The sequence below is a fragment of the Cricetulus griseus genome, chromosome 2, assembly GCF_003668045.3.
Source record: "Cricetulus griseus strain 17A/GY chromosome 2, alternate assembly CriGri-PICRH-1.0, whole genome shotgun sequence".
Classification (NCBI taxonomy): domain Eukaryota; kingdom Metazoa; phylum Chordata; class Mammalia; order Rodentia; family Cricetidae; genus Cricetulus; species Cricetulus griseus.
The window spans coordinates 388,208,967-388,224,313 of record NC_048595.1 but is presented as its reverse complement, the minus strand read 5'-3'; the positions used below and the strand labels follow the sequence as shown (position 1 = coordinate 388,224,313).

Below are 15,347 nucleotides of genomic sequence, written 5' to 3'. Positions count from 1 at the left end.
TGGAGGGGGATGAAGAGACTACTCTGTATTAGCTAAACTTAAACTTGACTGATGGCAAGAAAAATAACAAAGAAACATCAGATATAAACTGTCCTTAGAGACAGAAGGACCACTTTTTACACAGTGTTTATTTCTTACATAAATTAAGGATTAAATATTCTTAGGAATTTTTCTTACACATTAATCTCAGTAACTCATCACCATTCCTTGTGAATTTTATTTCTGGTGTGGCAGAAAGACCTGCCTTTGGTTATCAGAATCCAGTTCTTGAAACCTTGCCTAGAAAGCCAATGTTTCATGAAAACTCAAAATTACATTGAAATAGTGGTCTCTACATTAGATCAGTTCTGTTACTCACCTGACATTACAAAATGCAAAATAGCTCGCAATGCCTCCAGCTGCACTGGCAGAGATGTCTCATGGGTTTTCATCACTGTTATTATTCTAGGGACCACTGCTGCCATTATATCCAGGGAAGCATTACTAGGGATGAAAATTGATTTGTTTACTTTAAAAACTACAATCTGGTTCATTTGCATTAAACACCAAACTAAAGCAAACTAGGGGAAAGAGATGTAAGGCATTTTACCTGTAAAAACTTTAAGAAGTATACATAAATGCATTTGAAATCAACCAAAATTTCACGTGTTTAAATTCTGAGCTCAAGAACTAGAATTTGGAGATCTTTTAATCTAGTTTTATGGAAATAACACCTTCTTCTGATCAGTATGTGGATCACTGGCAACGGCCCTGAAAGACGGGAGCTGCATCAATATTTTCCATGTGAAGAACTTGTTTGAGGGAGGAATTACCAACATCCTTTAGCTAAAAAGAGGCAAAGCCAAGGCCAGGACCCCTATTCATACCAAGGTCCTTCACCAGACTTCTTACCCATATTTCATTAGTTTACATTAAACTCGTGGCTTCTCCAAGGCATGCATGCCTCTCTTCTTACACAGGTGAGCAAACATGTCACTCTGGAAGGCAATATGGCTGTTTGCCTCACACAGTGCCTTGTTAAATGAAGCTTGTTCATATACTTCCAGCACCATCAAAAACTACACTTAAATATTTTAATTATGTTTTTAAAAGCCATACTTAGAGAAGAGAAATGTGACAGATATGCTGTATCAGGATAGATTAGTTGGACCCCTGTTAAGGGCAGTGTAACTTTACTCTTTACAAGTCTGTAGATGTGCTGGGCACGATTTATGTTATAGACATATAATAACACTATTGCCAACAGCTAGGATTTATCAACAACTGAAAATTCACTGGGCATTATCCTAATCCTTCATGAAAATGAATTTATTCAATCCTTTTGTCAGAAATTCATATCTTCTGAAACTGTTATTTAATTCTTTTATTTTTTGTATAGGAATCCTGAAGTTCAACCATTTGCTAGCTGCCTCATATATTAGCAAAAAATCCATTTCACTTCCTATGAGATAAGACCTCCATCTAGAAGGAAGCTTATTGTGAGCACTGTATATTCTAAAAAGAGGTAAAAACATCCACCCTGAAGGAAGGCTCATTAGGTAAGCTTCAGGAAGCATGAAACTGACCACATCCTTGAGGTTCCTCCATCCCTAATCCTATATAAGCTATGAGGACTGCTGAGTGACTTTCCCAGAACAGCCAAGATCGCAGAAAGAGATGGATACCAGCTCAGCTGCCAAGAGGATCTCAGACTGGACCAGCTGCCTAGAAGAGGTTCCAACTGAGACACTTGGAAAGGACACTCTTCGATGTGTGGAGATGCTGCAGGCCATGCAGTGTGTGTGCTCCAAGTTCCCAGCTTTTTCAGCTGTCACCCATGCTGGGGTTGGCTTGGTGATGCAGGTGTCTTTGAGTCATTTCCACTCCAGTAAGTAACTGTTCACCCATATTCTTATGAGTAACCTAAATAACACGCATTGGTTCACCAACTTGGACTTTAGTGGGATTCTAACTTGGTTTGTTGTAGAGTGCCTAGCTGGGGTGAGAAGATGCTTGTTTCTTTCTCCCTAGGAATAATGTCCAACAACAATCCAAAAGACCAGATCCATCTCAGCCACTGCACCTGTACTCTGGATGATATTTACTCTTATCTGTTTCCTGAGTGGCTGCTTTTGATTTGATATAAATCAAACATTGCTACTGGCATCATACATTTTTGGCTCAATAGAATGAAAGAATATGCTAAGCATATATTGCTGGAGCAGTCAGCTGCCTGGAATTCTGTTTGTCAGGTTTTGTAAACCTCTAGTCCCCTCCTGATATTTCTACCACAGATAATAAAATCTGGCCTCGCCAGGCATTGGTGGCACACACCTTTAATCCCAGCACTCTGGAGGCAGAGGCAAGTGGATCTCTGTGAGTTTGAGGCCAGCCTGGTCTCCAGACCGAGTGCCAGGATAGGCTCCAAAGCTACACAGAGAAACCCTGTCTCGAAAAAAAAAAAATTGATAATATCTGGCCTCTGTTGTGCCACTAACCAGACACACAGTGTCAACAAAGCTGGCTTTGAATAGTGTGTGACAAGTGCATTGGGAAAGGAACAAGAGGAAACAGAGCAGCCAAAGCCAACTCAAATGGATGATTAGTAATAAGTAATAAATAGTGCCTTGATTCTGAAAAGCAATAATTGCAAATGCATGTTTTTGTAGTTTTCTATATTCACATTTATATAGTGATTTGAAAAGCTGTTGCCAGTTTTGCTGAGTAATTATCATTTTCAAAACATTTAACACCATGTATGAGGCAGACCTTCATCACATTTTTGCAGTCTCTGCCATTCTTTTCAATGCTTAGACAAATTAAGTCCATAATATTAGTGACAGATGACAGGAGTTCTGTGTTCAGGTGCCATGTTTAGCCTCCCATTCCTACAGAGGCTTTGAATAACAATCCACCTGGCTCAGTGCCGTGTGTGTGTGTGTGTGTGTGTGTGTGTGTGTGTGTGTGTGTGTGTACATGCGTGTGCATGTGCACGTGCTCATGAACATAAAGTACCTTCCTTCAAACAGATGACTCAACATCTTGCAGCCACTCTCTGCCACCTCAGGAACATGGGCATGCCTCTGCATCAACTCCAAGACATTCAGGTATACTCCTTTTGCCAGCAGGATATTTCTGAAATTAACTATAAGGTATTTTTCAAGTTACTTATAGAAATGGAAGCAAACATTTGCAAGAACACATAATGTATTTCATTAACTACTGAAAGATCATGGCTGCCTATTTCTTAACAAGTATATGTCATTCTCAGTTTCCTGTATTTATTAATTCTTTGTTGAAGTTTCCGTTTATTTTTTTATTTTCTGAGTGGACTGGTATTAATGTAATCATTATATTAAAGCCCATAAGAAAGTATCATCTTGGAGAAAAATGTATATAAACAACACTCTTCACGGTGAGAATGAAAATTAAGCATCCTTCTAATCTTTAAACTTCACAAAATGACCAGACTTACATAGAGCTAAGGTCCATAAGTAGGACAGGCATTAATGTGGACTTGAGACACTCTGCGTGCAGAGATACAGGCTATATCTCCATTGGTGATGGGAGCCAGGGGCAGGCTTGAAGAAAAGGGCCACAGGTGTGTGGCCCAGTGCCCAGAGCTCACTGGTGATAGGAGTAGGGGAATGGCATGGTCTGGAATGCTGTGAACTACTTTGTACATCTACAATAGACTGCAAATGTTTTCATGACACCCATCATGCACACAGTGGTAGATGATGTTGATCACACAGATAGCTTTCACAGAGTAACTCCTAAGTTTAGTGAACAAAGGGTGTCTTGAGGGCTAGTTTTATAGTATGTATACAAAAACCCCTACATTTCAGGGAGACTGACACATAGTAACCCTTTCTTGCAGTGAAGTCCTTCACTAAACTCAAGCCCAGTGCCTTGAAGAATTTTGAATCAATTGTCTTGAAGCCTTTACAGAAATATCACTTCTAACATTATAGACCACAATCTAACTTTTTGAAAGTGACAAAAAGGGGAAGCTCTACAGGATCTTAACTTGAGTTCTGGTTTTAAAAAGCATTGTCAGCCAGGCATGGTATATTTCTAGAATCTCATCACTTGGGGCCTGAGGCAAGAGGATCAAGAGGATAACTTGGGCTACATAACAAGTTTAAACCCAATCTATACTAAACAGTGAGACTCTGTCTCAAAAAGGCAAATTAAATAAATAAATAAATAAATAAATAGTGTTGACAATATAAAAAAAGAAAAAAATGAAAAGACAGGACAAAATATAAGAAGAAAGGCATTTTAAAATAAAACCAAAACCTGAGGAGTCAGACCTTCCAAGACATCCAGAGCACCATGCATTAAAATATGGTAATAAGTTTTCATAACTCTTATTCAGTGCCTATATCCTAACCAAGGAGAAACTTTTAGTCCAGTGGTTCCCAAAACCCAGTGTGCATCAGCCTTCCCCAAGAGTCTTGTTCAAACACAGATTATGGGGATACCAACTCCAGATTTTATGCTTGCGTTGGTCCGTGTAGAACTCAGAGATTTTTAGAGCACACTGAGAACATTTTGTGAATCACTGTCCCCACAGCAAGGCAATGTGTAATTCAAAAAATGGCAAACATGACTGGGAGAAGGGTGAGCATCACAAAGTCCCTTGAGAGTATACAGAACATTTCCATGTTTGCCCATTCCTTGCAGATTACAGACTTTACTCTACTCCACTTTAGCAAAAAGGTATCTGCTCTCAAAGGCAAATAACAAAATGCAAACTCCTAAAGTTTACACTGTAAAGTTGCCCATTTAACTTTTATTTCCTCTGGCTCGAATATCAAACCCTCCTTCCCAGCTTAATTTTTGTCTTAACTACCTCACCTATCACATTCTTTAGTTAGTCTTCTTGTCTGCCTTCCTCAGTCAAGTTTGACCCATGAGCCTAGAATTTTTATTTAACTGGCAAACAACACAGGCCCGGATTGTCTGGTCTCTAGTAGATAGTAGTAACTAAATTAATTTAACTGATTAATTAAATGAGAAAATTATCATGAAAGGCATTTGAGCCTACACTTTCAAATCTCCATGGTTCAAGACCCAGTTTTTCCTCTCTACTCTCTCCTCCTACTTGTTCCTCTTCTTCTTTTCTTTTTCTTTGAGATGCAGCAGCACAGGCTTGCCCTGAATGCACACTACTCTTGCCTTAGCTTTCTGAGTGCTGGGATGGTAGGCCTGTGTCACTATTCCTGTCTAGGAGCCCAGTTCTTCTGTGTATCAGTTCAATCCTGTGGAGAAAAATAAAAGCCCTTCCATCCCTTCCCATTCACATTCACTGTCCCAAGTGGCTTGCATTGTGAACTTGGTGGTAGAGTTGAGTAAGGCCGCTGCTCAATATCTTCTTCTCTTCTTCTTCTTCTTCTTCTTCTTCTTCTTCTTCTTCTTCTTCTTCTTCTTCTTCTTCTTCTTCTTCTTCTTCTTCTATAACACTAGAAAGCCCAGGATGTGCAAGGGCATCTAAGAGCAGCTCATCTAGCAGGTGGCCTGGAGCAAAGGTCACTGCCCCTCAAAGGCCACAACCACAGCAAGCCCAAGTCACAAAACCTTGATGACTGGTTGTGGGACCTACAGAGTTTCTAAATGGTTATGAAGGATGGTCCCAACACACTATTGCTGCTTGGCAGCAAGCCTTGACCCCTCTGGGGAACTGTACACAGTGCAGAGTGGCTGCAATGCAATCCCTGCCCAGAACTCCACAGCTCTTGTGATGACACAGTCCTGGGAGGGACCCTGTCATCACTCAGGACCTGTCTACTCCAAGCCTTGAGGCAATGTGCCAGATTTCTTTTTTTAACCAATTAATTTTGTTCTTTACCAATTTCACAATTTCATACATTTGATTATGCTCTCCTTTTATTAAAATGCCACCACAGAGATAGGTGAGAATGGAGGAAATATAAAGGAGACATTTTCCCTCCTGACTTGACCTAAATTATAACACAGAGCAGCGCGCAGCAGGCATTGGGTCTGTGTCTGGCTTTGCTACTAAAATCCGGTGCTCACACTACTGTGTCTCAGATTAATCTCTCAGGTCTTTTTTTCTTTCTCACAGTTCTATGGTCTGATGACAGATGGGATTTCCTGGCAAATTTTCCTGTTTATGGTGTCAGGACTCGGAAGCAGATTGAGTGGTCTTTAAAGCCACTTCCTCTCTATGAGAATGCAAAACTATAATATTGGCAAGGATACACATAAAGACCATTTTCAGGAAAAAGTTGTAACTATAAACATTTTATATTGGATATTTTTAACCAGTTTTTGAAATGATGAATATCTCATCAAACAGTCAAACACCTATAAAGTTTATATAAGAAAATAATATGAATAAATATCTAATGGAAAATGAAGGCAATCTCTTTTAGAGGAAACAAAGGCCCTATAAATGTTCCAAAAATTTTCATAGCATGTAAGCTAAAAGTCAATCAACAGAAACTGGTTCCTAATGTGTATATATATATACATATATATATATATATATATATATATATATATATATGTACACACCTATTAAAATTGTAATGATAATAATAAATACATTAATATAATGAGGAGAATATAAAATGTATTTAAAATGGGTATATGTTCCAGTTTCTGCAAATGCATAGCATGTATGTTATGAGTACATTTGAAGAAGTCCTGAAGGATATATATCTAAAAGTGTTATTTATTCTTTATCCTTTATATAGCAGCATACATGCTTCAGCTAACTATATCTACATAATTGAATTTTTATGACTTAATGATTTTTGAGAGAAGAACAGCACAAAGTCATTTCTCTGTATTAAAAGTCAAAGTCTCCCCTTACCATTTTGTTCCAAGAGAGTGGAGAGTGCATGAGCAGCTGCCTGGAAGACATCTTTGGAAGAAGAGTGCATCAGCATGGACAGCATCACTTCTCTGTGTGCCGGGAACCTTTCAAAAAGCCAACCACATCTCAGTTTGCACTCTCCTGCTGCTATGCTCACCCTGTCTGTGAACTGTAGCAGTGCAGGCATGGAAGCTGAGCCATATGCCACCTCTACTTACAAAAGAAGCAGAAGTTGAACAACTCTATATATAAATGTTAGATTCAGTGTATCAAACACTGATGTTTCTGTTTCTTCAGAAGCCTGTAAGCCATCCAGAGGACCCATGGCTTTGCAGACATATAACGAGGGGTAGACAGCTACTCAGTTGCTGTGGAATCACACGGGGTAGACATAGGTTACATCCCAGGAGGGATGGGCCAAACAGCACAGGATTTCTTCCTGCTTCCCTGAGCAGGGCACAAAATAAACAATATGCATAGCTTCCATCTGGAGTTTTCCATTTAGTATTTTGGGCTACATTTTACTGTGAGTGAATGAAAATGCACAACAAGAAATTGTGGCTAAGGATGTCACAGTAGACCATGACAACCAAACCATGACTCGTGCGAGCCATATAAATGCCATACATTGTTTAATACAGTAGGTCTACAAAATGTAAAGAAAAGAGCTAGAGTGCACAGTGAGGGCCGTCAATCACAAGGCAGGATGAGAGGAAGGGATCAGCAGAGGAAGTATCAACTAGCAGAAGGCAATCTTTAAAAAATAAGGTGCTAGGAAGAGAAATATAAAACGAGGAAATGAGGATAATGGAAAGAAAGTGGGCAATAAATGCAGTAAAGAAACAGAGCAGACTTGAAGAACAGAGAATAAACATGTTTTTCTTTTACTAATACATGTACTAGAAAGATCTCCAGAGTGCTGAGGACTACATGTGCTGTGGATTAAGATGTATACATCGAAGCCTGAATCTGGCTGACCAGAAAGCTCATGAAAACGTTGCTCACTTGGGATCCTTCAGATCCTGATGTCTCAGTCTTCCAAAGAGTCACTATTTCCTCTGCAGATGTTAAAGTAGCATCTGCTTCATCAATTCGCTCTTTTCCAGCAGTGAGCCATTATGTAAACAGGCCTCTCAGTAGACAGGTGCACACTGCTGTGTCAGGTGGGACCTGCCAGAGGCAGTTTCTAACTGACACAGACAACCTGCTGGCAGGTGGCACAGAACCCCAATGGCTCTGTGAGTGTGCTCAGCTGGCATGGATGAACATGTATTTGTGCCTGGTCAAACAGAAACCTGAGGGACTCATTCTCCAGAATTCACAAATGATCGAATGATTCATGACCCCAAATCCCTCAGTAGAAATTCAAATGCTCTTATACCTCAGATTAAAATGCTGTACACCTCACCAGGCATGGATACACAGGCCTGTGGTTCTAGCATGGGCTCCATCCACTGTGAGACCATGTCTTGTGGGAAAACTGGACAAAATCATATTCCCACCACCAACATGCAGAAGTGCTAATGCCTACATACCAACAAGAAAAACTAGCAAGGACAGTTTCTATGCACTGGCTAAAACAGAACCCAGGTTTTCTATAGAGTCAAGTAGAAGTACTGACTGGCCTTCGTCATCTCCAATCTTCTCATGTAAACTGTTCTGGTACATAAGGAGATTATTTAGTGCCCAGCATGCGGCTTCCTAGATCAGGAAGGAAGAAGAAAAATGTATCAAAACCAGAAATGACTGGAAAGCCTGTTTTGAAATCAGGGCAGTAGCTATGCATCCAACCTGCACATGTTTGTTCTTCCGATGGCGCATCAGGGCTTTATAACAGGGTTCCAGCCAGAATAGCTTCTCAGTGTCCTCCTCATCGTTGTTCTCCTGAGCCTCGCTTCTTTCCTCCAAGTCTTGGTTTAAGAAAATGGTCTCAGCTTTAAAAAAAAAGTATATATGACTTTTACATGCATTTTATTACCAACAGCTTGAATGACCAAGTCTTAGTGCAGTGATTGAATGTTCTCAATAGAATGTTCTCCACCAACTGCCTTGGCTAATCATGAAACAAATTTCAATATCTTACACATGCCGTAACTCTGCTGTCCCATAACTGCCTTGGCTAATCATGAAACAAATTTCAATATCTTACACATGCCGTAACTCTGCTGTCCCATAACTGCCTTGGCTAATCATGAAACAATTTTTAGTATCTTACACTTGTCATAACTCTGCTGTCCCATAGTGAGAGAAGGTGGGTGCCCACCACACTATCAAACTAGAGCAGGGTCATTTGAAGTAATCAGCTGGTTCTTGACATCTCATGTGAACAGGGATGCCCACACTGGTTGGTGCCATGACAGCATCCTCTGCTGGCTGGAAGGAAGCTCTGACTTACTACTCAGCACTTAAAAAGTGAAAAGGGATTCCTTGTTATTAAAGCGACTTACTGAGGAGCGCTAAACAGCTGAGTGCAGAGATCTGCAAGGCTGCATTCTCTGGGTACTGCTGGACAGCTTTCACCACAAAGACGTGCACTTCATTCAATACCAGGATGTTGAAGAAATTACCTAAAGTTAAGGGAGACATTAGGTAAACTCTCACCTGTACTACTTAAAATGCATTTGCTCGCATAGCAGCATTTCAATCAATAAATCAATCTAATGGCATAACAGCAGATATTAAATCATTGAGTTTGATCTTTATGATATAACGGCATATATTAAATCAAAGTGGTGTTTTGAAACTTTGGTTCCTACTGTTGTCTGCCTTGTTAGGTGATACTAGTTGAGTAAGAGCAAATACGTGTCTGCTTAAGTCAGCTCTGACTCCACAAATCATGACCCAGAACCCAGTGGGCATCTCTTATCTATGACACTATGGTATTCTGAGTTAACACAATGTTTTCAGGATCAGTCTGCTTATGCAACTGTGTCCTTCTTGAAATGTAACTTGCAAGCATCTCACTTATAAAGGCACAGACCAGCATGTGACTACTACGCTTCACCAAAAATGCTTTCTTGCTTTGTTATTGTTTTGGTTTTTAATTCAAGATAAATTCTTTTAAATATATTTTCAAGTGACACACAAGCCAAAAACATTGTATACACCTCTGGCTTACTATTTGCTGTTTTGGTGCAGTGCAATGCTTAAAATCAGGACAAATGTCTATCCTATCTCCTCATGCAAACAATCTCCTTGCAGGGGAAGTCCACACTCCTTTGTTCTATTTTCTTGATGCACACAGTAAATTATCTCTGTCTAACTCATTCCAGTGTACAACAACACAGCACAGTTCTTATTCCTCTCTAACCAGAGCTCAGTACCCATTGATGGACTCCTCCACTGTCTCCATTGCCTCCACTTCTCCCCAGCCTCTGAGAGCCATAAAGTGATGCAATCTGCATTCAAAGTCTATGTTTCTCCTTCATTGGCTACAAGATTCAGGATCAGACACACATTGCTGAGTCAGAGACCCTCATGGAAACGTGGTGGTAACAACAATATTCCACCATTCAGGATCAAGTCATGTATCAAAAGTTTGTATTATAAACATATATGTCTGCAAAATTAGGATCTGTGAAAGTAGGCTGCAATTATGATTGCATAATCGTATCTAATAGTCTAAACATATAATTTTAAATAATTGGCCATAAAGGAAAGAAATCAGTCAACTGTTGTGTACAAGAACATAACTCAAGTTTTAGAAATTTGTTTTCACTGAATCTACCAAGGAGCTCTCCTAAAAGTTAAACCAATTTCTAAATTACACAGGGGACATAATGGTGGTGTGGACAATAAAAACACAACTTTGTATGATGAAATCATAAGACTAAGTTTTTTTTTAATGGCTGAATAATCCTTCTCAAAGTTAGAAGATGAAAGCCAAATCTAAATTTTCATAAAATGTTGCTGAAGATTCTTTAGGAGAAAGGCCAACAGAGCCAGTCTCCAACAGTTAATACACAGCCTTATCTGTGCTATTATTTACTTGCTCTTTAGTTCATTATTCTTTTCACAAAGATGTTGATAAAAACCCCCGAGGTGTACATCTTAGGGTTGTGGTGATGTCATGTGAGGTGAGAGCAAGTAAGCCTGCAAGTACAGCCTAGTGGGAAAGGATGTCTTCTGCACTCTCTCCAAGGCAAAGGTCTGAACCTTCAAAGCATGGAGTACTCCTTGTCACTCTTGGGCTCTGACCCCTGACAAATGTCACTGGAGAGGCATCTGCAATGTAAGGCTTTGGAATGCTCAGATCTTGAGCTCCACAGAAGAGAAACTCTCAGATACACAAACAAAGGAGCCCCAGTGACTGCCATTGTATAAGCACAGAAGGCAAGATGTCCATGAACCTCACATATTAAATACCAGGTGTGGAATACAAAATAACTCACCAACTATTAAATAAATAAACATTTTTAACAAGGAAAAGGAAGGGGGTAAAACAAAAGCAAACCAAAAAGGCAATCAAGGTTGCCTGGAAGGTCCAAAAATAAGAGATTTATCAGAAAAATACTTTTAAAATTAAATAAGTTACCAAACTAAATTTGCCCTGGGAATAAAGGCTTATTGTTTGAAAATCTATAGATTTAATTCTATAATACTAAAAAAGGGGGGCAAATCTTTACATGCATTCTTTGGTATTTAATAAAACTCAACACTCATTTGTGATCTTTTTCTTTCTTTAAAAACAGACAGATGTAAAAGCAGAAGTAATCAAGAAGCAAGAAATTTTAACTTGATAAAAATGTCAAACAAGCTAGATTTTGACACTTTAAGAATCATAAGACACTCATTATTCTGGATGAGAGAATATTCAAAGTTTTATCTCTAAAATCAGGAAGAGGACAAGGATAATGCCAAACACTGCTTCCATTCAGTATTGTGCCCGTGATTCTGGGTCATGCAAGAAGGCCGGCAGAGAAGGAACCAACATAATGAGTGGGAAGAATGGGCACAGAACGCCACAGTTCACAAACCATTAATTTACATAATCTGCAAATATGCCCACAAAGTTGTCAGGAATAAAAAAGAAAGACAAATAAAGTCACTTTCATTTCTTCATGCAGGCACAGTTCAGAAATATAATTTCAAAACAAATGCCATTACAGTTATACTGAAAATTAAGCACCTAAAAATAAATAATGAAGCTACATAAAGCCTGCATAGATAGTAAAAAAGAAATGATAGCGTGGAGATGTCAGTTCTTCCTAACATGTCCATACATTTTGTGTCCTTTCTGTACAGATTCCATTAGAGTTTGAAACTGGAAAAGTTAATTCTCAAATTTGTATGGAATAGTAAAGAACCAATGAAAAGCCCAGATGTAAGACACAAGAAGAATGACTGGGTACTTGACATTCTAGTGTTTCAGATATTAGATCTTAGAGAGCATCACAGAATGCTGATCTAGAGAAATCAAATTAACCAATGCAACAGAAAACCATAGGCAAACTCATACCCTCATTTTGTATTCTAATGGGCTCCCAAGATGACGCCACAGTCTGGCTTCTATGACAGAATCACATTAATCATAGGTACACAGGGCCTCTAAAATATACTGATTTGACTCTATAGAGTATATATCCAAAGCAGCATAGCCTGTCGTGTGGAATATATATTATGCAATATAATATATAGTTATGCATGTATGATGTTTATATATTATTTGTTTACATATAAAATATATATTTATACATTATGACATATATAAACCATATATATGTGTATATGTATATAACTTCTGAGGACAAGAAACATTTTCTACCCCTGGTAATACTCTACTTCTTAAGTTAGGTGATAAAATCTTTTTATGCTTTCTGCTTCACATTTTCCACATAATTTATACTAACTCTTTTACAGTTAGCAACCATAGTTTAAATATAATCTAACAAAAATCTCTCCTATAGATCACTTCAGAAAACAAAGCGCAGAATGCTCATTAATACCATTTTCTATTTTTTTGTGTTTCTTTCATAACCATGTGCTACTTCACAGTATTTCTACTTAGTGTTTATCAAGATGTTATTTACTCATAAGTATAGAATACATGGAAACTACATCCATATATGTAATACAGCTTGTGATCACAAGTAAGAATTATAACTCACCTAATGTAAGCCTATGGAGCAAGGAGCAGCTCACTTCTTGAATTTTTTCATTGTCAGGGAATGCTTTCATGGCTTCCACCACAATATTGTAACACCTGACATTCCCACTCATGAGGACTTCAACATTGTTGCCTGAATAAAAAAATTCATAATTACCAAAAGAGAGTAAGTTTCTTCTCTCAAATATGCATACAAATGCATATTGTATAGATAGTGTAATGGGTACAGATCCAGATGCAAATAGCTACAAAGATTCTATGTTGTTTGTTGCTAACACAACAAGATGTAGAACTTAACTTTGGCATGAGAACAAATTATTTCATCTGATTCCTGTTTTAAATTTTTAAGGCATCTTTAGAATTAATATTTTGAAAATATTCCACCATTCTACCAAAAGCAACCTACAGATTCACTGTAATCACCATTAAAATTCCAACACAATTATTTACAAAAATTTAAAAAATGATTTTCAACTTCATATAGAAACCCACAAAAATGTGGAATAGCTAACAATTCTTAATAATAAAAGAACTGCTGGAGATATCACTATCCCAGATTTCAAGTTTACATACCTATAGTAATAAAAACAGCATGGTATTGGTATTAGCAAAAAACAAAACAAAACAAAACAAAAAACTGACACACTGATCAATGGAATTAAATTCAAGACCTAAATAAGCCCACACACATGCAGATACCTGATTTTTGATGAAGAAGCCAAAAATATACATTGGAAAAAATATAGCATTTTCAAAAAATAGAGCAGATAAAACTGGACAGCTGCATATAAAAGAATGAAAACAGATCTGTATAGTTCACCCTGCCCAAAACTCAACACAAAATGGACAAAGGATTTCAACACAAGACCAGATGTCTGCAATGTGAGAGAAAGGAAAGTAGAAATAGTCTTGAAATTATTGGCAGAGGAAATGACTTTTTGAACAGAATTATCCTAGGAACTAAGAAACAATTACCTCATGGAACTGAAAACCTGTATGGCAAAGAACACCATCATTGGAACAAAGTGACAGGGTAAAGAATGGGAAAATATTTACTGATTATACATCCTAATAGATGATTAATATCTAAAGTATATGAATAACTAAGAAAAAGCATCAATATCAAAGCAACAAGCCAATTTAAAAATGTGGTAGAGAAATATGCACAGAGTTCTCAAGACGAAACACAAAAGGCCAGGAAACACTTAAAGAAATGTTACACATCCTTAGTCATCATAGAAATACAAATTAAAACTATTTTGAGATTCAATCTTGCCCAACTCAGAATGGCTGAGATCAATAAAACAAGTGACAGACACTACAATCTGGCAAAGATATGGGTAGGGACAACATCTATTCACTGCCGGTGGGAGTGCAAACTTGTATAGTCACTGTTGAAAGAAGTGTGGCAGCTCTTCAAATAGCTAAAAATAAATCTATCACAAGATCCAGCTATACCACTCTTGGGTATACCCAAAGGATTTCACATCCTATTAGAGAAATACTTGCTCATTCATGTTCTTTGCTGCCAGAAACTGGAAACACCCTAGATGTCTATCAAGTGATGAATGGATAATTAAAATGAGGTACACTTACACGATGGAATATTATTCAGCTGTTTAGAAATTGAAATTATGAAAGTTTCAGGCAAATGGATGGAGCCATAATAAATCATCCCGAGTGAGGTAACCCATACCCAGAAAAGACAAGTACTGCATGTTTTCTCTTATATGTAGATTTTGGAATAAGAGGTTAGGTACATAGAAAGAGACTGCTGGAGAAAAGAGGATCTACTAAGCAAGGGAAAACAATACAGTGTTAGGTAGTAATAAAGTAGAAACTAAAATGGAGGGTTAAATAGGGAGGGGATGGAAGAGAAGGGCAAAAGAGAATACAGGAAGGGACAATTTACACTAAAAGGCCATTTGAAAAATCATATGGAAACTTAATACTGTAGAATCTTCCATTTATATATATATGGAATATATAAATATTCTTTTCATATATGTGAAAAATCACACAATACACTATATATATATATATATATATATACATATATATATATATATATATATGTGAAAAGAATATAAATGGAGTTACCAAATAATAGGTGAGACAGTGCCTCAACGAAATATCTTATTGCCTTATTGCCAACAAGTAAAACCTCCATTGCCAGGAAAGGGTTAGATGTAGTTGAGACATTGACTCAAGGGTCTCATGGAATCCCCTCAGACATCATAGACTATTGTCAAGGTTATTGGTTGTTCTCTAAGATTTGATGGTAAGGCCCTACTGCTGAAGACAGCACTTACTTATGTCATCAAACATGGAGAAGTCAAGCAAGCTTCTAATTTGAAGCTTTATCTCTACTGACTGGTGTTCATCATACTAGAAGGCATTCTGCATGCTACCAGT

The 15,347-nt window shown here is 37.9% G+C and overlaps 1 protein-coding gene across 1 annotated transcript in view; it reads right to left on the bottom strand.

The window, feature by feature from the left end:
* The window catches only part of Lrrk2 (leucine rich repeat kinase 2), a 145,941-nt gene that overhangs the window by 111,477 nt on the left and 19,117 nt on the right, over positions 1-15,347 (bottom strand). The window contains exons 7-13 of the mRNA XM_027397850.2: positions 12,934-13,065; positions 9,274-9,393; positions 8,618-8,760; positions 8,448-8,527; positions 6,824-6,930; positions 2,995-3,124; positions 359-483 (exon numbers count right to left, since the gene is read on the bottom strand). Coding sequence (XP_027253651.1) covers positions 359-483; positions 2,995-3,124; positions 6,824-6,930; positions 8,448-8,527; positions 8,618-8,760; positions 9,274-9,393; positions 12,934-13,065 — 837 coding nt within the window. The remainder of the gene's footprint in view (positions 1-358; positions 484-2,994; positions 3,125-6,823; positions 6,931-8,447; positions 8,528-8,617; positions 8,761-9,273; positions 9,394-12,933; positions 13,066-15,347) is intronic.